The sequence below is a fragment of the Cuculus canorus genome, chromosome 2 (assembly GCF_017976375.1).
Source record: "Cuculus canorus isolate bCucCan1 chromosome 2, bCucCan1.pri, whole genome shotgun sequence".
NCBI classification, from domain to species: Eukaryota; Metazoa; Chordata; class Aves; order Cuculiformes; family Cuculidae; genus Cuculus; species Cuculus canorus.
In genome coordinates, this window is record NC_071402.1 from 94,945,361 (window position 1) to 94,972,803 (window position 27,443).

Here is a 27,443-nt window from a genome sequence, read left to right on the forward strand (position 1 = left end):
CAGGTTCGACATGATAAGTTTTACAGAATTATATGATATCTGCTCTGATTAAACACAGCCGTAATGGCCTTAACATCCTGAAGGGCTAAAAAGTTCTTAAACTATTTCCACTCCTTCAAACAGTAAGCCATCACTAAAATGCCCCCGACACCAGGGAAAAGCTGCCGTGGAGGTTGTAAGACACAAGACAGGCCCTTGAAGACTGAATGCATGTTCTCCCTAATACTCTGAAAACGGTCCACAAAATGTGGTCTTGCACTAATACCTCAAAGATAGAGTGTAAAAATAACTAGCAAAAGCCTCATCCAAAGCTAAGCACAGACATCATCTCAGAAAACACAGTGCCCTAGGACTAAATACATTAAACTGTATGACACAGTCCATGCATATGACTGAAACCTCTCTGCTTTTACTTGATTTTATTTCCTGTTGCATTTTCTCAATAAAACACAGTATGCTATTTCAATGACTGACTTTTTCTTTCCCTGCTGTTTTTCTGGTTATATCCCTTATTCTCTGTCCTTCAAATGAAAAAGTCTAGTTATTTAATGCACAGTTTCCTTCTGCCAGTCATAGGCAACGGGGGAGCAACAGGAATACTGAATTTTAAGCCTCCTTTACAACAGCTGCTATGTATTCCAACCTTATGCAACCTTTAGTCTCCATAACATAGTTAGTGTTAATAAGCACTAAGATAGCAATAAATAGCATTGGGCACCAGGCAGACAGAAAAAGGAAAAGTATATTTCTTCTCCTTCTCCCCACTCGTCCAATGCCCTCTAAGAAATATCGCACTTAAACAGAGAAGCACTGTGCTCACTTTTTCTAAATATACACACTGCTGGATTTCTGCTTCCATCTCCACTCTCTGTCCACACTTTGTACAAGCTTTCCATCCCTTTCAATAGTACGACCTACACACAAATCATGTTGTAGAACTCCATCATTTACACCACCTTTAATAGCTGTTTCATTTTGTTTCGATTTCTATGTTAAACACAAGTTATATCTTTACCTTCTCTTAATACAACTCAACTGCTGGAGAAAGTGACCAGCGCCAGCCACCAGTTGTCATCTCAGCAGATCACAGAATTATAGACCAACTAAGGATGGAAAAGCCCTCTAAGATCATCAAGTCCAACTGTCAGCCCAACACCACCGTGCCTACTAAACAATGTCCAGAAAAAAAAAAACCAAAACAAAACAAAACAAAACAAAAAAAAACCCACACAACAAACCAAATTTAAACTTCTTTATCTGCCAGCCGAATAACTGATTGAGTTAGATGCATCACTTTGGATTCTTGCTTAATATTACAGTTAGAAATGCAGCTTTGTCTAAGCTATGCCCTGCTCTCATTTCTAAAATAAGCAAACTAGAACTGACAAAAGGTACAATTTTTGAAAGAGCTGGCAATCCTATGAAGTAAAACCACCACCATCCTTTTGGCAGTACGTGCTAGCCAAAAAGATGCCAGGGTGCAAATTTAGGCTACCTGGCAATTTTATGTTGGCCGAAGACCAAATGAAGCAGTCTCCTTGTCCATGCTCAAGGGTGCTTTCTGGATGGATGGTACAGACCATAAATCCAAGGCAGCAGCTATGCAGAATGATCCTGAGTCAAGAAAAACAAAGATGTCCCCCACTGGGGTTAAGGTAAAGTTTTTTTTTCATGGGCAGCCTCTGCAATGAATTTCACTGCTACATCTGTGATGGTTTGTTTTGTTTTGTTTTTAAAGAACTATATAAATCTAACACCTACACTTGTGAAGCACTTTTCAACAACTTCTTAAGCTGCATCTTTTTCTTTGCTCTTATTTCTGGCAACTGCTGTTCCTTCCAGCATCTGAGGCTGTGGTTAGACAAGATGCCTGCACCAATCCTAAGGCTGTGGTTAGACAAGACCACTGTGCCAATCGAGCAGCTTGCCACTATCAAAAGGGACGAGTCGGGTCTCCTCCTTCAGCTTTCAGTCAAGGTGCTCTGGCCTCTCATTTCCACTAAATAAGCACCCAGTGCTCATTCAACCTCTTGAGGAACCTGTGTAGTTCATTAAACTAAAAGAAAATTATGTCTTTTTAAAAATCATTTTTCTAGACTAGTTTTCTGCCAGCTGAGTACGCTGAACTGGCTGCACTGCACGGGCAGACAAACGGCAGAGCCAGCACAAAACAGGAGGTGAAAGGAAGGGGACCAGAACTATCAGCTGATGCTGAATTCTTCCTTACCTTTCCTCATCTTATTTATTTTAGGCCTACAATAAGTCAGTCTGCTACAGATCATGCACATTGCCTCTGCAGATTCTTCATTGTCTTTTTCATTTTCCATGACCTACACTTAGCAATATGCAGGGAGGCAAGATAATTTTTAGAACTACTTTAACTACAAATGCACTTGGGGGCAATAGCAACTTTTTATATGGCCATGAAATGAAGTTTTAAGAAAATTAATTACACGATTCCTTTGTATCTTTGGTTAAAAAAAAAAAATCCACCTCTATTACGTTTGAGAGAAAAAGGATGATGGTTGTCCTGCAAAGGAGAAATTTTCTGGCAGTCTTGCCGAACAACGAAATCGTATTAAGACAGGAGCATAAGCTGGACATAATCAAATTGGGTAGAGATCATCGAGCGCGCAATTTGGCCTTCAGAATTTTTTATAAGAGGTGATGATGGAAAAACTAAAAAGAGCCCGTGTCAGTTGATGAACAAGTGGGTCCCTGGAAGGCTCAAAAATTAATTCTGTTCTGAAAAACAAAGAAAGGAAAAGAGATTTGGAAATTTTCAATGGAGCCCAACCCCAACGCCCTGTTATTTATTTGTTAATCTTTAAATTCACTTGACAGCAAGCACCAAAGTGAAAGTGTTGTTGAGTGCCACGACAAATCTGCTCAAATGCTTATTTTCTGAATGTTTACTCTGAACATAAAGGGGAAATACTGCAAAGTTGAAAGAGGTATTTCTGTTTCTGTAAATGCATTTTAAAAATCCACTTACACAGACAAGGGTCCTTGGCACACTTACAATCTTCTACAAAAGCTCAGGAGACAGACAGACATTACCCACTGTCAACAAACACTATTTCAGATCACTGATGGAGTGAAAAGCTCCCCAGACAAATGTTAGCATAAAACCTTCTTCCAGGATTTAATTGCAGCCTTCAGAAATAAGAGAGATGAAGTTACCGGTATATTTGAACCATCACAGTGAATGAAGAGGGCTACTTTTGTGTTCAACATTAAAGACTGGATGGTGGTCCAGCCTACATGTCTGCACAAGGGAGGAAGAAGGCACAAGGGAAGAAGGAGGCACACGCCGTTCTGGGAATATATGGGCACAGCTGAGACTGCTGCACTTCTCTGACGGCTACTGGGTTTTCATCTGTGCAAGTGGGATGAGAAGCGACACGGCGTGAGCCCAAAGAAGACATGGCTGTCCTGCTGACAGCTGCTGCCACCCCCACATAGTTGGCTTTTGTCAACCAATGCACAGCACTGGGCTGAATCACCGAGCTTAGTTATGTTTAGGCATTTATACCCAGTCTGTCGCAATCTTTACACCACACCTCAGACACCATCTACACAGCTAGGGAAAAGAGGTTTCACCAACGAGGTGGGGCCAGACGACCCCAGCCCCATTCCACCCTACCACTGGGCACTTCCATTTTGACACAGCCTGCTGAGGAATGTCAACAGAAACTCCTGTGCAGCGAGCAGGGAATACCTGAAAATCTGTGCAGCAATAACAAAACCAGCTATTTCCACATAACACTGCTGCCTGTTTCAACTGGCCTGGGCAGCCAGCATGGCAGCGTGGCCAAGGGATAGCAGACGCAGGCATTGAAGCAGGCTGCTGCCGCTGGGTCCAGCCCTGCAGTCCCACCACAAGCTGCCTTGGAGGCTCCTGTCTCTGTACTGAGACATTTCATTTTTGGGAAATCAAGCCTCCAACAAAAGTCATGTCGGCTTTTGTGTAGGAATGGCTGAGGGCAGGAGCAGATAGGCATAAAGGAGAAGGAGGCACCACAGCCGTTCATAGATGGACTGGCACTTCCACCAAAGTGCTGACATCGTTCCTCTTCTGTTTAAAAGAACATACATAAATGAATAAATTACCTTAACAACCCTAAATGTAACGTGAAATCTCTTAGAATGGCAAAATTTACATGTCTTTTTCTCATCTCTTGATTTACTAAATGAGCAAGACTTCAAACTTTCACCTTGAACCAAATCATTCCCTCGTGTACATTTGATTTCCAAACTAGATCATGTTTGCCGCAAGTTTAACCTAGTTGGTATGTTTGGAAATTGCCATGACACTTCTCTAGAAGAAAGTATAGCCACTGAAGATGCACTATCTGCTTGAATAATTCTAACGTCTGGATGTCTAATGTCTGTAGGCTAACTAACCACCTTAAACAAACAAGTTTCTTCTTTCACAAATTTCTTCTTCATCACAGATTTTGAAAAACAGAGTTTAAAATCTTATACCATAAAAATTCGCTTTATGATACGATCTTTTGAGGGTACTGGATTTATTCTCATAAACAGAACACAAGCAATAATTTCACCTGTCATTGCCTTTTTTACAGCCTTATCTCACATTCTAAGCTACATAAGAGGAAAACGATTTCCCAGGGGAATTAGTTTTCCTTTTAGATGAGGACCTCTGAAAATTGGTTTCACAGTTCCAAACATCAATCCGTATTCTTAAAATGCTAAAGCAAATGACAGGCAGCAGTAATCAAAAGCACTAAAGAGGTCCCTCTGGGTTTTTTCAGCACATGACCTTGTTTCCATAATCAGAGTTCCCTTATCCCATTTAGAGCCACAGAAGTTTTCTTGACAACCTGTAGAAGCATCTCCTTCAGATTTCATATTCTCACACACTGGAAAGGAACACACAGCAAACAAAGGCGTACTGGAGGGTGCCATTCTGTACTCTGAGAATATCTAGAGTGAATATAAACGTGCATTTGATATATCCACTGATGCAATAGCCATAATGCATCCACTCGCCTTTCTCTGAAACCCTTCTAGCTTAGTGTAGGAAATAAGAGTAAAGAAAGTAGAAAAACAGGATGAAAAATAACTGGCAGCACGGACATGCAAGTAAAAATTATCAGGTGAAAAGGAGATACAAAAAAAATCAGGAGTAAGGAGACCTGCAAACATGCCCCAAACAAAACACTTCTACTTTAATCGAACCACCTAGCTAACAGGGTTTCAACCACAAACTGAAAATGGCAGGATTGTTTTCAGGATAACAGATATCTTTAATAGTGAGGCAGAGACAGCCAAGGTATCATAATGCATACTATCTCCAGAAGTAATTTGAATTTTTATTTATTTATTTTACTTCTATTATTCAGAGAGGTATGGGAAGTTAATAGTCTCTGCGACACTACCAGCCCATCTTAGTGCTTGCAGAAACTTTAGTACAGAAAAGACTCCTGTTAATGGGTTCATCTCTCACATTTAAAATGAACTTGTTTTTCTCACTATCAAAGAGGCACCGTTATTCCAGCTACCTAATGATTAACAGTGATACAACCGCACTAACTAGATGAAATACCATTGACAATCACTTTCATGCAAGTTTAGTGGCAGCTGGGCAAATGCTGGCAAAGCAACTTCTGTAGCATGTTTATGCAACTTCAGCCACTTCAAATCCATAAAAGCTTCTAAAAGACACCAGTTGCAAGGGGCTGGCGCGTATTTTACCTTCCTCTACTGCAAAAGTAAGTCCCCTACTGAAACAAATTACAGGTTGCAAGTCTATAAATAAATAAATTTAAGGGATGACAGTTATAAAACCAGAACAAAGAAACTCTCTCTGCACTACAGATGGTGGTACTAAGATCAAATTCTGATGCCTAGTTGTTCGTGGTCCCTGAACTCTCAGAAGTATGTGAGACCAACCCATGCTTCCACATTGAGTAGTGAGATCAGAGAGCTTGGACCCTGCTCAGACTCCTCCCTTCCACTCCTGGAAACAGTTAAATTTGCCAGGTATTGCAAAGTGACCAATTCAATTTTCAGCAGCTGAAGGAGCAATACCCTTTAGAGTTCACTAGGGACAGCAACAGGGTTGTGCAGCACAAATCTAACGCTGGATGCAATCCTTTCCTTTACGTTTGCAAGGCAAAGCACGCTAACGAGACTTCAAGCCAGGGGAGCCCAGCTTTACAAAGGCACTGAACACACTTAACTTGAAGTTATTTCAGCTAGATGCACCTCTCCCACTTCCCAAAAGCTATGGATGCTGAATATTAATAAAGTGACTGCTCAGACAAAACTACATTTAACTGCATTCTACCTTTGGGAGTAACATGCAAGAAGCACTGGCTGCGTTGGAACAAAGCACACATGCAAGGAGACTTTTTTACTCCAACAGCATGAAATCATGGATCTAAGGATCACCCTTAAAATACTACATTTTCCTAAATTCAAAATAGCTTGGTAATTTCTCAGGATGATCTGCTTTTTCCTCAGTCCATAGAGAACTGTGTATTTGAAAATACATGGCTAAATCTTTTTAAAAGATGTAATGAACAAATTGCATGTTTAAATAGATTTTCTTAGTGTCACTGCAAAATATCAATCCTCCTTCCTTTTGCAAATCTTTTTTTCTCTGTATAATGAAACACTCTTCCAAATATCAGTAAAGAAACAAAGCTTTTGGACAGTGATGTTGAAATAGAACTGAGACATTAAAAGAATCATTTCACAAACAGAAAACAGTTAGACAGAATATCATACTGGCTCCAAAAATACCCCCAACTCCCCTCAAAAAACCAATCAGCTACTTCTGTGCAGGGAAAAAAGCACTGAACAGTACCAGTTCTGAATGCAAGGGGCAAATTCTGAAGACGTAAGGCTGTGCCACTGTCAGAGGAAGCTGGCGACATACTCCACGTCTGGTACCTGCATCGACACAGCATTCCCAGCCAACTCACTTTTCATCTAAGCTGCCTTTGGAGAAACTAGACACCATAAAAACCTCAGTCATTCTGTAACTTGGCACACCATCAAAGCCTGCTAACACGCAATTACTGTGCTTCATGTCTTCAGACTTTTTTCCTTTGACTAAACAAAACCCCCACAATGGAATAAGAAACTTTCCAAGAGAAATTGTGTTTGACAGAAGATCAATGATGCAGAGGTGTTGGAGGGAAAAAAGCCAGCACTGTTTTGTGTACACCTCCAAGCTTATTAATGGCTTGCTGCTAAAGCTAGATGCCCCTTTCCATCACATCAGTATCTGATATTATTCCTGAACTCAGAAGTCTGAGGTCTTCTTTAATCACATTAAGGAGTTTGCAATCGCTTATGCAACACAGTAACTTTACCATGCTGCCTATGGTTATCCAGCCATTCCTCTGGGTTTTTGCCTTGTTGGCATTAACACTCAGTGAAAACGCAGTGAAATTTGACTCACCATGTCAAAAATGCAAGCTACATATAAATATGAATAACTTTCCAAGTAAGCACCCAGCTGCTGCTTTAATGCATTAGCACATGTATACTTATGCACATGCCTAAAAGGAACTGTCATAAACCTCCATAAAGAAACAAATAAGCTCTTGTGAGTGAAGAGCAAACTGTAAGCCTGCCCAGAAATCTGAATCCTGCTACTCATCACTTTCAAGGCTCAAGCCAGCATGACAAAGCCTTTTCTTGAAAGAGCCCTGTGTCAGGGAGTGAATCTGAAAGAGATACACTTTATATTCACCTCTCAGGACACCACGGCTTTTTTAAGCAAGCTTTAAGGGAAGGGGAGGAGCAACAGATGATAATTGGCCAAAGGATCAAGCCTCCATCATCTAGGTTTGTCTGCATCTCCTTTTAAAACCTTTAAACAACTACTCTGTGAAGTGCTAAACCAGGGGAGTCCAATGCCTCAGCATTTGTCCCCTAAATCTTTTTATGTAGCTCCAACGCTATTTCACCTCCAGGGAACAGACAGTGTGGACTGAGGTCACTTCAGGATTACAGATGCTGGCTAGCAAGTTTCTTGCACCTACATGACACAGAACTGGTAAAATTCTTTTCGGCTCTCCTTCCACAAGATGCTTGAAGCCAAACGCCTTTAAATGGATACATTCTCTGCAGACACGCATCACATCAAGTAGCAGACCATTCAGAGGAGATTCCTGCTCTTCAAAACAGCAGCCTGGCCCTGTCCTGCAGCCTGATATCTACTCTTCACCCTGATCCCCATCTCAGTCTATTCCCCACAAACGGAAACATAAAATGCCTAGTTTGAACAGCCCGTAAGTACTTCAGAAACAAGTTCTTCTGTGCAGATCAAAAAGGCACAATTCATGCCAGACAGTGCACTGGCCTCCTTCCTTGCAACAGCAGAACCACCACACTGAAAAGGACTGAGTCCTCCCAGCAGTACAGTACCGCAGAGGCAGCTCACCGTTCACTGCCTTGAGGCTCCCACTAATGCCGTCGCCGTGCTGCCGCTTCTGTGCGTTCTTGAACTCCTTAAGAGATAAATAAAGGACCTTCCGCACCACCCTCTCCTCTGACCAGGGAATCCCATCACTGTCATCCTAAAGAAGGAGGAAAAGAAAAGGAGACATTAGTTGCATGCACCTGAAACCAAACCAAACAAAACCCAATAGCCTAAGGCTACATAGATAACTAGTAATTAAAAAACAAACAAACAAACAAACAAAAACAAACAAAAAACCCAGAAAAGCTGAAAAAAAAACATTGTGTAACAAAATGCAACCTAAACTCTACCAGCTGGAACAGACATATAACTATTATCAACAAATCAAAGCATTAGTCCCTCTAATCCTTCATCGTCCAAACAGCAGTAGTCACATACCTGTGTTAGACGGGAGGTGCAACTTATTTGTTAAAATCCTCCTAATTAATCCCTTACAGAGAAATTTATCACAGCTAGGAAGTACTCTCCCTGATAATTAAGGGCCCGGGGTGGGGGGAGAACCCACTAAATCGCATGTTGCAGAAATTTAAGAGGTAAGTTTTGTGAACCAACTTCTCTTGTTGCCGTCTTGGCCTTGGTTTGTGCCTCTTGGCTCAGTATTTTTTTCCTCTGGTTTAGTGACTTGCATTTATTGCAGACTTACAATGAAGTTGTACACTGACAGCAATAAAGTTATTCTGAATTTATCCCAGCATACAGCGAAGTAGAATTTGGTCCATGGGGCACATGTTTTCTACCTTTTTTTAGGAGACAAATGCTGTATTGTCGAAAGGAATACTAGTGTATGTTGTATTTAGTACACGATTTAGTTAAAAGATTAATTCCCTGGAAAAGCATCTCCCTAAAGCCTTTAGCATTCAAATAAATTAAGTCAGCAAACTGATATAAAGACATAAAGATGTAAGTGAGATCAGGTAAGTCATCTTATTTTCATAAGCCCTGTAATTGTCTTGGGGTCTTTAAAATTCACTATTTGAGCATTCTTGCCCTTGAATTCCTCAAGGGCTACATCATCGCCAGGCAAAAATATTAAGATTTCCGGACAGGCCTTATTTAGAAAAGTGTACAATAGCACACTGCCACACTTCACTGGAAACATCAGGATGCAGGACAGTTTATACCATCTATAATATCTATATATTATCTATATATAATATCTATATATAATATAGATATAATATATATAAAATACATAATTATATCTATATAATATCTATATACATCATCTATATACCATATATCAAAGAAGCAACCAACATCAATAATATCTACTTCAAAAAAAAAAATAAGCATAGTTTAGAGTGACCATTGATAGCTTTTTTCTTTGCTACTCCAGTCAGATATTGGCATTCGCCTGCTGAATTGAGATCAAAAACATTTCCCCTCTCAAAAAAAACCCCCAAAATTGTATGACAAATTACTTAAAAAAAAATAAAAATATGGGGGAAAAAAGGGTAACACAATGAGCGCAGTGAAAGCAGCCTGCATTCTGGCAGCAGGATGTACATTTTGCACGAGGGAAAGCTACTATGCTTTGAAGAAGGCTGAGCTATGCCCAGAGAACTTTAGAGCACAGGCAGCTCCGTGCCAAGAAGGCAAATTTTGTAACCCAACATGCACAGCAACCCAAAAAAAAAAAAAAAAAAGGCATTTTAAAAAGGACTGAAAGGACTGGTACGTCCAGTTATTTTGTCAACAGAGGTTTACACAAACAACTCCAGCTTACCATTTTGCTGCCAACACAACTTCAGCCCTAACCAGAAGTGACACTGAACATGGGCAGGCTGCCGCCTGCTCGATTTTCACAAAGCTTGCTCAAAGACACTCCATTTCAGTTCCCACTGACTGGTAGGTACCAAGAGGAAACCCAGACAGGAATCCCACCGACAAGGGCCTGGTGAGATATCACACGCTTCTGCTGTCACAGAAAATGCTTATAAAATCCTCAAGGGAACCACGCTGAGAAAATAGTCATAAGCACCTCTGGCACCCGTCCATAGTATGAACACAGACCTGCGGACAACGCCTGCTTCCTTCACCGGCATTTGTAATCCTAATTGTATTCCTAATATACCGGACAGCAAACACAAGGAAGAGGATGAAGAGTCCAACAGCCAGGCACTCTGCTCATGAGTCTGAAGCCTGGATGAGTTATTCAGAAACCCTAACAAGAAGCAACAAAGCCATCACCCTGTATTTTTATACACTTAGCCAGGCATACAAAACACACAGGTAATCATAGAACCATAGAATGGTTTGGGTTAGAAGGGACCTTAAAGATCATCCAATTCCAATGCCCCTGCCATGGGCAGGGACACCTCCCACTGGACCAGGCTACTCAAAGCCTTGTCCAAACTGGTCTTGAACACCTCAAGGATCCACAACTACTCAGAAACACGCTGCTTGCCTTTGTCCCTGCCAGCCTGAGACCTTTCTCCTGTAACTCCCTTCCTGAATCTATAAACAAACCCTTTCCTCCTCCAGACTCTGCAATCCCAGAGGAGCTGGAAGTTGCATGAAAACATCCATCAGTTCCTGATCCCACTGGCCCTTTCATCTCTGCTAAACATGCATCCAAAACCATTAAAAACTGAAATAAATGAATCCCACTTAAACCCACTTTGGCATGACAGCTCACTGCAAGAAGCACATGGCAGTATTCGCTGTTTCAGCAGCAACAGGGATGCTGCTGACAGAATTGATCTTTAAATCAGCATATGCTGACCAAGCAGCCAACTGCAGCAGATATGTGACCTCCGGCATGCACAACTCACACCCCAGGACACTCTAGTTACATAGGAAGGAAGGAAGCAGATGATCGCCACACAGCACTGGCCTCTGGTCTAAGGCTACCCTCCCAAAACATTCCCGTGAAGAGCCTGAAGTCACCCCACCTCTCACCAGAGACATGCAGAACATGTGAAAAGATGGTGTGCCACCCAGCTCTCTATCGTCTGAGGGACAAGGCTTCCAAGATGCCCTCCTGGTGCCAGCTGAAGGCTCCAGGCCTGCTGCAGGAGATGCTTCTGCCTCCCCACTGACCCAAGGGATGTGAGCGCTGTAGTGCTATCAGTGAAGAGACACATCCCAGGAGGCAGGAGCAAAGGCCTCCATCAGCAACCTCTGAAGCAATGCATAGAATCACAGAATCACTAGGTTGGAAAAGACCTTAGAGATCATCAAGTCAAACCATACCTGTCGACTACTAAACCATATCCCTGAGCTCCTCGTCTACCAACCTTTTAAATACCACCAGGGATGGAGACTCAACCACTTCCCTGGGCAGCTTTTCCTAGTGCCTGATAACCCTTTCAGTGAAGAAATTTTTCCTAATGTCCAATCTGAACCTCCTCTGTTTCAGGTGCAGTGACACTTCATACCACACACAATTCATGGAGCTATAAAACTCAAGGTGAATCACATCAGCTTCACTACCCCTCTATAACAGCAGCACTCTGAGCAGAAAAGTGCACAGAGAAGTCTCTCCACATCAGAGCTCCCACCAACCCAGTCGTGTTGAATCTGCAGCCATCCTCCTGCCTACACCGCTCTGTCCTGGGCTTTCCCCACACCCATCAGTCAGCTTGAAAAAAAGATCCTCAAGTTCCCCAACACCGTGTTATCCAAGGTCAGCAAAATAAGGGCTAAGGCACTGCCAACACCCGCATTCACACCGCTCCATATGTGAGAGCAGTAAAAAGGTTTCACAATCGTCGGCAGCATTTTTCCCTGAGTCCACGGCACAAAAGCAGCCGCAAGCCAGAGAGCAGCTGACTCAGAGCCCAGCTGAGCTGCTGCTCTGCTGGCAATGCAGCTCTAGCTCCTGACACGTTTAACCATAATTACATGGGTCAGATTGTCTCTGCCTCGTCATGCCAGCGGAGGGAGAGCCGCCGTGCACCCCGCTCGGCACTCACACCAGCAACTGGAAGAGTTATCGCACTTCAGCAAAACAATACGAACACACACCCAGAACCATTTTGACAAATCCTCAAGTGAAAGCCCCGAGGAATTTAATCTATGTAACTTCTCAAAAGCAAACAACAACAACAACAAAAAAAACCCAAACCCTCAAAGGGACTGACTCGATCGCTGCCTTTAAATATTTCCACAGGGAGTAGAAATTTGATAATAGATGGCTCTTGAGGCTGGCAGAGAGGGGTATAATATCATCCAACAGCTGGAACTTGAATGCAGAAAAATGTAAGACAGAATTAGAGAACAATTTCTGCAACTGTGCAAGTAATTAGCCATTGAAACAACTTTTGGGAAACTAATGGATTGTCCATTTTCTACTTAGACCCAAAAAAAGGACTGAATAACACGTTAAACTGTTGGTTAATCACCGCAAGCCCACAGCCCTCAATGTGCAGGTCAGCTGAGACCATTTCTGCCTCCCAACGTGACAGTAAAATTAGCTTATAAACCCAGTAAAAAAGTACCAGATGCAAACAACCAGGGAAGCCTTGAGGCAGAATTAAGAAACAGAACTGCATCATTTCCTTTAAACAGCTAGAAGAATTAATCATGCCACCTTCTTTGTTGTGCCATTTCAGGGAAACGACACATTGTAGATTTATATCTGAACTTCAGCTACCAGAGCAGCCAAAAACAGTTCAGCAAGTTCAATCCAAGGGGACGAGGAAGAGGAACACAACTCCTTTTACCTACACAGTGCGTTCCTGCACAGGATGCTACCTTGCGGATAGCAGGGCAGCTCTCTTCCACGCTACCTGCTGCTGGCAGCTTGCTTTCAGCTCTACAGTTGTAAAGGTAATGTTTGTAGAAAAGTGCAACAGGCTGCTTGCCACATACCACTCATATGGGAAGAAATCTATGTATGTGTGGTTTTGCTATGTGCATATTATATGTATTGGATATTTAATGTACTATATACATTTATTAATATGTGCATATACAAACTATGTACATATTAATATACACTGCATACATAAATACAACACTATATGCAGATATCTATCAATTATGCACATCAATATATAACATATATATTGGCAATGAAATCGAACTGTCTACCACATTTACCTTTCACCTCTGGCTTAGCATTTCTTCACTGCGGTTCTGCTCCCTAGCTCACATACACAGCCCGCTGACAGCTCTCCTATTTCTGAAGTTACACTCAAATCCTCCAAAAAAAACCCCAAAAAGCAAGCAGGCAAAAGTGAGAGGCAGGCTTCACGCTGCCTCCTAGGTATGTGAAACATCAGGCCCTGCTACTGCTGCTTTGCTCCTTGAGATGCAGCAGAAGCCCACATGTATGCATGACTCCAAGCTTCTCCCTTCATTCATCACCAGATATGGCATTCTTCAGCCTGGCCCAGCCTTGCCTTAAGCAAACAGGAGTCGCAGTTCAAGGGGTAAAGCAGAGCTGGAACAAGGGAGAATGCATGCAGCACTCCATGCTATTTGGTTTACTTTTATGTAAATACTTTAACAGCAGTGATGGTTTTATTTGAAAAGTCAGGACTTTGTACGGTACAAAGACACTTAGAAGCATGTGCGTTATGACTCAGTATGGCTGGCCTGTTTCCAGCTCTCTCTTTGGGTCTTTCCCAAGCACGCATCTCCTGACCCCATTCTTCATGCCAGGTTGCAGAAAGCAAAACAACAAAACACAAACCCCCTCTTTTCTCTTTTTCCAGCGCTGCAGCCAATGCTCAGTTAAAATCACTGTGGCACCCAATGCCCTAAATGAATATGCTTTCATGGTTCAACAGCCCCCAGAGAGTCTTTCCCGCAGATGTAAGAAGGTCACTTTGAAGCAATGGGAAAAATAAACCACAAGCTCCTACCCTTTCCTCAAGGATATTTTTGAAGGAGAACTATTTCAAAGGGTGGTTTTTTTCTGTGTTTAGTTAGCAACAAAACAAAAATCTGTCTTTTGCATGAAAAACAGGCAACACATTTTCAGAGATTATATAAATTCCTTTTCAGCTGAAGGACCAAAATGGAAATGTTTGTTTACTAGATTAAAGGCCTGCAACAGATTTTTGCCTTTTGGCTGTGTGTTATCAATGGAAAACAGTCGTACCTGTTTTTCTCTAAAAGCCAGACCTAAGAGAAATTGATGGAAAACCTAGATACACCATCCGAGCCTGAAAGAGATCTGAGCAGTCTTGGGTGAGTTACCCCTCCTAAGTGCAATGAGCACATTTATTCATTTACAAAGCCCACTTCCTTGGCATACGTGTGGCACGGGGTGAACTTCATGAGAAAGTGCTAGTCTTACTACTATATCAATACACGTACTTTCCCTGTGCATTAGCAGAGGTCTCCATTGTATCACAAAGTCTCATCAACCTTCTCACCACCCCGAACGATCATCCTACTCATGGAGGAAAACCCCAGTGTTGGCCTGTCAATGGAAACTCTTGATATAACTCGCAAGAGCAAGAGGGCTGTTCCAGACAGAAGCTGTTCTCGGCAGAAACTCCTAGCAAAAGTTTGGACTTCCGGGGTAATGATTTGAAACCAGGTTCTAATGTACTTAACTGAAGCTGTATAAATAAAGATTTTCTGCTCCTTCAGGTGGCTATTGTGCTGATTGGACTTCTTGCAGCCAAGCACAGCATCATGCAAACTGGATATACCCATACATATCCACAATAGTATCCCGTTGCTTACTATCAAGGTCCCTCCACTCTCCTCTCCTCTCAGAATAAAGTTCACACTTATTTTTAATTAAGTTTAACTATCCGGGGAGGACGTAGCAGATTCTCATTTAAAACAAACTCCTTATATTCAGTGAGAAAAAATAAAACCTCATGAATGGCTTAAGTTGATGAAGATTGATACAGCTTGGAGACTTTATAGTACGGTGACTCATGCCTTCTGGAAAATGTAATCTGTTCTGTCTAGTTTAGGAAAATAGGTCATGTTTTTAAAATGCACTAACTAACATGAAGAAAGGGGAAATTTTCTTTCTTAATGGTTCTGTTGCAGCATTGAAGTGAATCTGGTAATTACAGCAACTTTTTCCTTCACACTTTCAGAAAACTTCTCCAAAGAACTCATGTTACATTACAGCTCCTGCCCAGCAGAACCAATGTTAACACGGCAAAGAAATGAGGGAGGAAAATAAAAATCTCTCTTCCTCCTGCTTTAGCACTTCTCCTAGAGCTTTCATCCCCTGCAATCTCCTGTTGGTTCACACTCGTTTGCCACGTCCTGCTGCACTAGGGACTGCATTTCCTCCTTTCAAAACGAATTCTTGTAAGAGCAGCATGGGAGACAAACGCTTTAGGTTTTGGGTCACTGAAGACCTAAGGCACTTCTGAGCCAAATGAGCTTCAACCTGCTCTTTCAAGAATACATTAAGGTAGAAGAGTAACAGTCAAAATTTCCAAACACAAGTCACTAGTGTCCTCATACAGGGTCCCAAAATCGAGGCATAAACCAAAAATTCCTAACTTCATCTTAGGCCTAGTAAGGAAATATTTAAAAATATCTGGTCTGTGTTTTGTTTCTTTTACATAAACTCAGGGACCTTGGTGATATGTCTACACCTCTAGAAAACTACTACTCAATATGAAACCAGTGAAAGCCTCAAGACATCAACTGTTTCCCATGCTCATCTGTCAAGATAAACACTTCAAAAAATAAGGCTAAACCCAAACAAATTCAGAGTAACGCCAGGTCTGAAGTTTCCTAACTTATCAACTTACAGCAGGACTTCAACTTGAACCATCTCATAGTAATGGCAGTGACTCCACAGAAATCTTACCAACCATTTTGCACCCAGAGCATCAGAAGTTCAGGCTCTGATGAGAGCTGGCAGCACATAGAAGAAAGCCACAAAAGGGAGAGGGTGACGAAAGTACTGGAAGAAAGAGGTGTGAAGGTACAAGATAATTATTCAGACTGAGGGAGTGTTTTTCACAACAGGCTTAAGTGAATTCACCTGCTGCCATCTGGGATGCACCTGCCCCAACCCTGATGCCAGCACTAGTCCCTATGCTGGGACCATTTGACCAGCTTGATTGGGGAAAAGAATCAAAATATCTTCCCAAGACAAGAAAAAAGAGCATTTTCAGCCAGACCAGCTCCCTTATTACTAGCCATGTGGCTAGATGGGACTACTAGCTGGGGCAGGGAGAAAGGCAGGATTGCCCCTTTTAGCAGCAACCCATGCTTGAAGGGATGATAGCCCACCACAACACCAAACCATGACAGTCACCATAACTAAGGGAGGGCATCAGAGACGGTATTCAGGAAATTAAAGTCACTTTGCTGTAATGTAACTATTGTAAATCTCAACTATCTCACTGCATTCAGATGAACCATCTCCCCTTTCTCCGCAACGAATTTTAGGGGAGTGAAAGGAAATATACAGGGGCTATGTCTGCTGGAGGGACAGGGCCTGTAACATTTCAGGTAGGTCACAGCCTGAGGTCACAGCCTGACAAAGTATGATCTGTTTGACCATCACTTGCAGCCAATTAAGGCCTGAGCAAAAGCTCTGATGTGATAAATAGGTTCCTTATTTGGTGGTTGTTTTTTATCTTCAAAAAAGGGAACATCATCTAAAATGCAAGTTGAATTATCTTTGAAAGAGTAGGTGTATAGAGATACATGCCTCCTGGGCTGAAAATAAAATAATTCAAGCATCATTTCCCATGTAGGTGAACAGGTCTAAATCTTTCTAAAAAGAAAAACAAATAGACCAGCCAGATGGGGGACACTCACGTTACACATCTTCACTTCTCTGAAACACCACGAAGTAATGTACACTTATCTTTGATTACATACTACTGAAATACTACAGCTGAAAACTACAGTTGGGATTAGAAACTTCTGCTGAAAAACAATTTATGGCATAACACAACTCTGACAGCCTGGGTTTCTAGCCACCAACCGAGCCTTTATAAAAAATCTGCTGGGCACCTGCCAAATCAGCTCTTTGAGTCTTGGCATGTCTGACATCTGAGACAGTAGTCGAGGCAGCCACATGTCCTGTGCCATCCACAGCCCTGTACTTTTATGGTTAAATGGTACTGTCAAAGAACAGTGCTAGGAAGCCATTAAACACACAAAGGTAAAAATCTCCTACAGCTGTGGATCTGACAACTCTGATCAAGCTGCAGAAGACTGAGTGCCACAGCATGATTTTTTTCTTTTTCAGGATCTGGTATTAATTTGAACATAAAAGTAGCTTATTAAGAAGAAGGAGAAGGAGAAGCAAGAAATGGTAGTGAGCTCCAAAACAACTCTGCACTCTTAGCTGAAAATCACTGCCATTTATAAATTTCACATTCCAAATAGTCTTATTCTGTCTCCAGGTCTAATTAGAACTCTCCACCAAGTACACTTCAGACAGACACATAAAACCCAGTATGCAAAGAGTATTCAGCAGCTCAAGATAATTAAATTCAAATATAGTCTTTCTAATTAATTTCATTTTGATTCAGCTCGTATTTTTATAAGGTGTTCAAGCTCCAATATACAACCACATGAATACACTCCAATAAAAAGTGATTTCTGCAGTTTAAATGCCTGCTAATAATTCCAGTATATGTGAAGTTTAATACGGCTAATCCAATTCTGCTGCATATTACTAGTTATCTTAAGACCTTTTTCCACCATCAAACAGAAAGCCTGACCCTTTACTTGCAAAACAGTAAGTACTTTTGCATGCCAAAATAGTGTCAAGGTAGTAAGAAAGCGAGAAAGATACAATTGGTGAATTATAAATTTGTCTCCACTATTTCTATGGGAATTCAAAGAGAACCAAGTTTTTGGCATCCTAGAGCATATGAAATGTCAATGGTATCAGTATTCTGGAGAAGCTGTTGATGTGTTTAGCATTTATCCTCATAAGTACAACAGGACGTCAGTGCTTACGTCACTTCTTCGGTAGGATTTTGGTACCTGGATGCTGAAGCCTTGCCTGTAACAGGAAAAGATCTGCTCATCTATCTGCTTTCTAGGAATATCGTAGTATATGCCAGCAAAAATATGCATCTGCCAATATATAACTTATTGCTTTCTAGCTGGAATAAATCATAGAATCATGGAATCGTAGAACAGTTTGAGTTGGAAGGGACCTTAAAGATCATCTAGTTCCAACTCTCCTGCCATGGGACACCTTCCACCAGATCAGGTTGCTCAAAGCCCCATCCAACCTTGGTCTTGAACACCTCCAGGGATGGGGCATCTACAGCTTCCCTGGGCAATCAGCGAAGAAATTCCTCCTTATGTCTAGCCTAAATCTTCCCCTCTCCAGTTTATACCCATTGCCCCTGGTCCTATCACTACAAGCCTTTGTAAAAAGTCCCTCCCCAGCTTTCTTGTAGCCCCTTCAGGTACTGGAAGATTGCTACAAGGTCTCCTCGGAGCCTTCTCTTCTCTAAGGCTGAACAATCCCAACTCTCCCAGCCTGTCCTAGCATGGGAGGTGCTCCAGCCCTCTGATCATCTTCATGGCCTCCTCTGGACCCATTCTAACAGCTCCATATCCTTCTTATTTTGGGGACTCAACTAGCTCAAAGCCTATAAAGCTTAACTATGTTATTAAATGTAGTTGTGTCCATCAGGAACATGGTGTTTTCACAGGCTTGAGGCTGGGGACAGAGATCCCCTTGCAGGCTTGAAAAGGTCACCACGTGTCTGCTGGATGACCCTATGCCAAGTGGAGCAGCTCACTCACTCTCATTTAAATTCTTTCAAGACAAACAGGTTGGGCTGGTTTAAAGAGATTAAACAGGAGGTCTCCTCCTCTGACTCACTTTGATGACAGTGCAGAAGAGCCCACATGCATACACACCAAACCGCTGCAAGAGGGCCATGGCCAGTAGCAAGGCAAGCAGCACTGATGAAATGGGGCATGGCAAACTCTACCCACAGGACAACTTGCACAGTAACGGACCTGCAAGTTTGCATAAATCTAACTGAAAGCAGGTATGGGTGACACAAGAAATCCCTTGTCTCAACTTGTTTAACTTGTTTTCCTCCTCTTTCACACTGGCCTACAGAATGCCCCTCACTGCAGCAATCAGCAGGTTTGAAAGATTAAAAACAAACAAACAAAACAACAACCAATTCACCTTGTCAAATTTTAAACTCGGGAGGGGTAATGACAAAGCCAAACACGCTGAATCTATTGCTGGGAAATTTCAGGATATTGGGGGCTGAATCAATTTTACTGAAGCAGAATCACAGAATCACAGAATCACAAGGTTGGAAAGGACCCATTGGATCATCGAGTCCAACCATTCCTAACACTCCCTAAACGATGTCCCTAAGCACTTCATCCACCCGTTCCTTAAACACCTCCAGGGAAGGCGACTCGACCACCTCCCTGGGCAGCCTGTTCCAGTAGCCAATGACTCTTACTGTGAAGAATTTTTTTCTGATATCCAACCTGAACCTCCCCTGACGGAGCTTCAGGCCATTCCCTCTTGTCCTGTCCTCTGTCACTTGGGAGAAGAGGCCAGCTCCCTCCTCTCCACAACCTCCTTTCAGGTAGTTGTAGAGAGTAATAAGGTCTCCCCTCAGACTCCTCTTCTCCAGGCTAAACAACCCCAGCTCTCTCAGCTGCTCCTCATAAGACCTGTTCTCCATCCCCCTCACCAGCTTCGTTGCTCTTCTCTGGACACGCTCCAGAGCCTCAACATCCTTCTTGTGGTGAGGGGCCCAGAACTGAACACAGTATTCGAGGTGCGGTCTCACCAGTGCTGAGTACAGAGGGAGAATAACCTCCCTGGACCTGCTGGTGACCCCATTTCTGATACAAGCCAAGATGCCGTTGGCCTTCTTGGCCACCTGGGCACACTGCTGGCTCATGTTCAGGTGGGGAACTGAATGAAGCAGATGGGGAACTGAATGAGTTGTACTGACACAGGCTCCTAGGACTGATTCACTGATACTGAGCTAAGAGCATGACGTTGAGTTTGATGTACTACCCAAAAAGTCAGATTTTTATTAGACACTTTTTGTCCTTGTTTACATTCCCAACTGGCAGAATATCCTTTAAAGCAGGAGGACTGTCCACTGAAGCTAGGAGAAGTAAACTAAACCTGGCCTCTTCACTCGTAAGCCAATTAAAGAAGACATAGGAGGAGACTCTAAAGCTACTCTAAATGTATTTTCAGGTCAATCTAGTTACATCAGCAAATTTTCTGCACTAAGATAAGCTACATAATCAGTGAAAACCTCTGCTCTAAAGCTCGCCCTTCAGTATTAAATGTATTTGACTTCCAAAATACTACCCAGCAAACAAGTAATGGTATTTTAGTAGCACAGGGAAGCAAATAATAATAAAAGAGTATTTGTCCAATGAGGTAACTGCTCAGTTACAAATTAGATGAATGCATCCCAGTTACTTCCCAGAAGGCCTGCAAAACATTTTTCCAAATAACTGGTGCCAGGAGGGTAAAGGCCATTACCCGGAACTGAAGTTTCAGCAGATTACTCAGGGCACCGAAAGTCAAGAGTGTCAGACAGAGCTATGGTGAAGCACTGCTCTGCCAAATGCAAGCTTCAGTTACTGCTACAATTTCAAACAGCAGGGAAAAGGAAGAACTAATGGCCACTGGTAACTCTAAGATCTGGCCTGACCTGTGAATACACACAATTTCTCCCCTGAAAGGTTAAATGAAGAAGGCAGCTGGGAGGCTTTGTAGGAAAAAAGGGAAAAACAAAAGTTCTTACTTATAGTGGTAGCAGACTTTCCTAATTGCACAGAATGATTATTAACACATAGGTGTTTCACAACAACAGGATCTGTGTTAAACTGATAAGGAAAGAAAAATAATCAAGTCTGGACCATTCCACGATCTTTTCCTTTGTCTGTGTGAGGCAGACAAAGGAAAATGACGGCAAGATCATTTTTCCTTCTCTTTTGCAGGTTTCTCGGCAGGCAGCGCTGGGTCGGTGCAGGGTAGCACAGCACCAGGGCAGGGGTGATGCACAGGCAGGGTGCTGGGTGCCCATGCTGGCACAGCTCAAAGGACCGGGGGTGTGAAGAGAATAAGCCTCTCCACTCCACAGGAACTGTTTGGGTTAGTGTTCAATTCCCTCATCCCTCCTCTGCTCCCTGATGAATGGCAACATTCAAACTTTACTGAAGATATTAGAAGCACATCAAAGACAACCATTAAGCTTTTAAGTGCACTAATTGACGTTTTAGCACTTACAAATCCATCTATATGTTCTATCACTCAATTTAAGAGACTTGTTTCCCGCCTGGTAAGAGTTCCCCATGTTTTCAGCGGGCAGAGTGGGATTTTCAAAGCTACTTTTTTCCTCAGACAGGATTTTAGAGAATTCAAATTACAAATATAATGCACTTCAAAAAGTAACACGTTTCACAAATTTAAGAGCTCTTCCATAAAAGCTGTAAATAGCATCACAGCTATAACTCACAGGCTTCTAAGCTCCAACGAATTCTGCAGCTGTTACGGCACATCGAAGCCAAATCATTGTTACCTTCACACCACCACAACTGAAAACCCCAGCTATGACATTACAAACTGCATGGTGCTACATGAAAAAAAAAGAAGAGAGAAAAAAAAAAAAAGAAAAAAAAGAACCGATGAGTGATTTTGCAGCCTCTTCTTTTCTCCTTCATAAAGCTGGCATTAAACACACGATAAAAGCATGAGCGACTGCTTTAGAGTGACTATCCCACAACTGGATTCGGGGAAGCATTTTGGAACAATTCATCCCCCCCAAGGATGCTGTAAAATCAGAGGATACAGCACTCCCGTCCCCAGGTATGGAGATGTACAACAGACGAGCCCCTACCAAGCAGCCAAGCCCAGTCTCTGACGGCAGAAGAGTATCTCAATGACAGCAGGTCTGGACCCTTCATCTATTACTGTCACATACCAACATGTTCACCTTCTGTTCTGCTAGAGAAATCCTCATTCAGACCCAATATTTAAAGCAACAAGGAAGATCAAATTAAATTCTCAGGGTTTTAAGCTATTCAGTTCATTGCTAGATCTATTTTCGGGTCTGAGGCTGCCAGCCACCCCCACAGAATATGCGCACTAAACAAGGCTTTTGACAGGCTTGTTTATGCTTTCTGCAGCAATCAAAGGCAAAACATTACAAATCAAAGAACCAGGAGACAAATACAGTACTGTGCATAACAGAAACCTCAAAAAGCTAGCCAGCAGCAAACCTGCTGCTCACCGAGCCCCGCAGAGCACTATGAGATAACACAGGGAAACAGAAATGGATAGTTCAAGTAAGAACAGGTTTGGGCTCTATGTATGCAAACATCTGCAGGCAGGACCTCTGAAGCACACATCCATCAAAAGAAGCGGATACAGAATTGCAAGGAGCAGAAAATAATTAATTCATTTTCTCCAAACATATCACAGGGTCATAATTTAAGAATACCAGTTCATAAAGACTGCAGGGGGACTTTAGATTTTACCAGTATCAGAAAAACAACCCAACAAAACAAGAAGGCATGGCCAACGTACAATATTTCTGTGGCTGGGATTTAAATGTAAACACTAAGACTGCATTTTGGGACCTAGACAGCGGAGCTACACAAGGCAGGTACCTGCAAGTCCATGCCTTTTCTTAGAGAAGGTAAAATCACATTTTCTGTTCTGTTTTTCCCTACATTGAGCACGTGGTAAGGATGGAGTCAGTTTTATTCAGGGACACACACTGTGAACTGCATTGCCTATACTTAGCAAACCCGCCATGTCAGGGAAGCATCTAACATGTACGTTAAAATTACACGCAGAAGAAATTTAGTGGTATGCCTTTGCTACTGTGTTCCTTTAAACCTTTCACCTCTTAAACTGCGAGTTCAGTGTCAGATTATAAACATCATAAAAGCTCATAAAACCCAATCATAAAACTGCCAGCTCATTTCAAGATTATTTGCTCTTAGCCTTGCAGAAACATCGGGAGCAGTACGAGAATTGCATCATCTCTCTGCAAACCCCAACCTCTCTTCATCTGATCCAAGCTAAGGTCACTACAATCACCCTGCTCGTGTCACTGGGATGAGCAGGTGTTACAGCCATACATACCTTGAAGGTGGACCTTCCCAGGGGAGCTTCACAGCACATCACTCACACACTAAACCATCCTTAGCAACATCCCACAACATCAGTTTCTAATGAAATCACTTGCTGCTTCTCTCCCTCTTGCAAAACCTAGCTCTGCGTGCTAGCAGCATGACTGACCGAGACATGAAAACGTCCTGAACTGCAGCAGGAGCAAATGCCAAGTAGCATTTCCAGGCATCTCTATGGGCTTCTCTATCTCACACAGCAGCGTCTACCTCCAGCCTTGCCAGAGGCTGAGCCAGGCAGCACGGCAGCTGCCCAAAGAGTGGGCAGAAGCGCAGGCTGATAGATACCTCCCCACACATCATTAGCACCAGGTTCTGGTTGTTTGCACTAGCCCACAGTAGGAAAAGAGGAGGCATTTCACTATTTGGGCTGGGTTTCCTGCATGACCAGTCACATCATTTCACCCCTCTCTAGGGAAAAGACTATGGGCTGGGTGGAAGCTGTTGGCTTCCCTGTGGAAAACGATGATTTTAGTGGAATGAAATTGTCACGGGGGCCTAGGCAGAGCAGAGCTTATCAACAACAGGTTTATGCCAAAACATTCCAGGAACTGGCTAAATCATAGCTAGCATAACATCAAGCAATACCACAGTGAAGCGATGGTTTTGAAGGCAGATGGCGATCAAATCTGTGATTTGTAGGACTGATCATACCCACCTCACCTACAATAAACTCAACCTGATTCTCACACTTCAAGCACACTCCAAACCACTCTGGGTTTCGGCTTTATTGTGCACTAGTAGAAGGTGAAAAAGGGTAGCCAGAAAAGAGGAAGATTAAAAACAAACAAACAAACAAAAAAAAATCCAGGACTTAAAAAAAAGGCAAACCCAAAAACAAGATTAGAGACTAAGTAGTGCATTTTTAGGCATAGATCAGCTCTTACAGTCTCTTAGCAAATGAAGTGGCAGCAAAGAATCATGCAGGAAAGTTTAGGAGCTGTGGTTCTGTTTATTTTGATTTGCAGTCTATTGATTTTACTGTTTTGTGAGCTCACACATGAGTAATACTGGAACTGGAGGCTGAATGCAGTGATGGACTGGGCAAGGCAGATACATACACTCAAAGAGAGCATCTCCACTGCTGCCAGCCTCTGCTCCCTGCAAAACAAGTGGGCCGGCTAGAGCCCAGCACCACGCCAGTGACGCAGATTAACCAGCCATCATTACAGTTCATCGCAATTCCTTATCAAATCTCCCTGACAGATAAAAGGAAGAGGGACAGATTAGTGATGATTACGCTCCTTGTTCTGGGCAGGCACAAACTTGGTAGCTCGATTTTGCTGCTGGAGCAGTCTTAGCCACACTGTGCATGTCATTACATCCAGTCAAGTTACAGAAATGCAACAGCCTCCAAGAGCAGCTGCTCCAACAGGATGCAGGGATGGAGCTATGTATGCCCTGGGAGAGCAGATCATGCTGAATCCTAATTGATTTAAAAAAAAAATAAAATGATGTGACTTGTTTTAATGCCTTTGCATTGCTAGGTGACCTACTCCTCCCCGCGACTCATGCGCCCTAGCCACTGCAAGCTGCTGCATACAGATGTAGCAGCAATGGTACGGCTTAATCAGTCAATGTTTTCACAACACATATTTCAAATATTAAGCACTTATTGAAGACTTAGAAGTTACTGTGTAAATATTTGTATTATATTATACTGCTAGCGCTTCCTCACCAACTGTGGAATTTTAAATCCATCTCGTTTGATAAAGCTTTATTTACATATCACACTGCTCTCGATACTCAACAAAGTGAACTGACTAAATTTACGCCAATTACATTCAAGGAGTACATGTCAGGAAGGAGCAATTCAATGATTTTTCATCTCCAGTATGTGACTAAACTAAACCACAAGCAGTCACAAGGCTTGTTTCGGGTTGACCTTTAATGTTTTCACTAGGTGACTGTCGACAGGGAAAGCACTGGAGAAAAGCACCTTGCTTTTAAAATATCCCACAACCACCATGGTCTACACGGAGATCTATGTACTCCCAAAATGGAGTCTTATAGTAAGTCTCTGCTCAAAATCTGGGGAGCTGGTGACACCCACAGTGTGGGTGCGGTCTGCTTTAGCCCTCTGAAGCGCTTCCAGGATGCTACGATGCTCCCAGGCAGCACAATAACTGCAGGGGTACTGGAGCTATTTCCAGACGGGAAAGGAAGGATTTCATCCACCCCTCAGACACGGTGGCAAGTGGAGTTTGTCACCCGGTTTTTTGGGCCAGATTATCACCTCCCACTATTTTAAAAGAAGAAGGCCACAAGAAGCCACTAATGCTCAGACAAGCAGCTAATGCTTGAGAAAACACTATCAAGATGCAAAAAGCAGCAAACGCGAACACCATTATTAGCCCCAGACAAAGTACCTTATGTGGAAAAAATAACAGCCACCAAAACGCGTTGAATTTTTTCACCAGTTCTGAAAAGATGAGATTTAAATGGGCTATTTTTCTACACATGCATTAGTAAATACTCACTGCGTAAACCCTTTTTTCCCGCCTCTCTCCTCCCTCCTCCAAAAAAAACCCAAAAAGCAAAAAGATTTATGGGACTCTGCATCGATTCCAACAGTTGATACCAAGTTGATCATCACATCAGCTATGAAAAATCCGTGTGTCTTAAACACCTGCCGTATTGAAGAAAATCCCGTAGTGTGATAATCTGTTTACTCACCGAATCCAACTCGCACATTTTTTCTTTATTTTATATACTGAATGAATATTTATTCTCCAATGAATTTAGTTAAGATTTGTGCAATAATATGTTGAAAAGAGAAAAAAATGGAGTAGAAGTCGCATACTACCTTTCAACAGCTCTGCCAGCTGGAAATACGCCATCAATTGTCTATTCGGTACGTGACACGAAAGCAGAGGAGCCTGCTTAATAGAAATTCACTCAGTTTCACCATGTTTACTTCGGGTTTAAGAAAATGGCCATGAAGAAGACAGATTAAATATTTTTCCTTTTATGAATATACTCCTGTCTTGTTTTGTAACAAGCTTTTAACCTCATACCGAGTTTATGACATCTATAATCTCAAACATTATGGAAATTGGACAAACAAAGTAGAAATGGAAACATTAGCAGAATTTTCCGTCATTTCAAAATATGAACAGTGTCATACTAAGAAAAAAAGTAAGTCCAAGTGTTCTGCATGCGTTACGAACAAGCTATGCATTCTTTAAATATATGTACATTTCTGTACTGGATAAATATGTCCCACTTCCACAGAAAGTTAATTATCTATATAAACAAATAGCAGGAAGCAACAAATTTCTGTCAGCCGGTTTATTCAAAAAAAACAAAATTCAGTACGTGGCACTTTTGCACAAATCCTTCCCTACCTTTTGCTACGTACAGGAAAGGACAGACAGACGTATGCACAAAGAAATATATGACATGTATTGCCCACGAGTTGCAGCGTCTCGAGCTTCAGGCTGCTGGGCTCAAGCTCACTATCGCTTGCGGCCCTGTGACAGTGGGCCAATTGCCTAGCCCCAGCCTGCTCCAGATAAATAAACAAGCAGCACTTGTTCACAGACATCTGTCTTAGTTTTTTTCTTCCTTGCCACTCAAGAAATGCTACTAATACAACAATTACTTAACCATATAAATCTGAGGTTAATAAAAAGACCATGCTTTGAGTGACAATATCTACTTTGCCATCACAGAACTAACTCTTTATTCCCTATAAATAAATGTTATTATCTGGGAATTGAACTCTGAGTGGCGAACTGGTAGCTTGCTTTCTTAGATGCTTCAATACATTAAGTGCTTTGCATTATGGGCAGATCAACTGCCCATTCACTAAGAAAGGTTACCAAAGTGATGCTGTAATCTCCTTTAGCTCTCCCAGTGTTTACCTTCTAGGGTCAGTCTTGGATAGCAGGGGAAAAGAAATGTGCGAGAATAAAGC

The 27,443-nt window shown here is 42.3% G+C and overlaps 1 protein-coding gene across 2 annotated transcripts in view; it reads right to left on the bottom strand.

Moving 5' to 3' along the window:
• Nucleotides 1–27,443, bottom strand: part of JARID2 (jumonji and AT-rich interaction domain containing 2) — a 230,728-nt gene that overhangs the window by 123,569 nt on the left and 79,716 nt on the right. For both annotated transcript variants that reach the window (XM_054057388.1, XM_054057387.1), the window contains exon 2: nucleotides 8,426–8,561. In XM_054057388.1, the coding sequence (XP_053913363.1) occupies nucleotides 8,426–8,561 (136 nt within the window). The remainder of the gene's footprint in view (nucleotides 1–8,425; nucleotides 8,562–27,443) is intronic.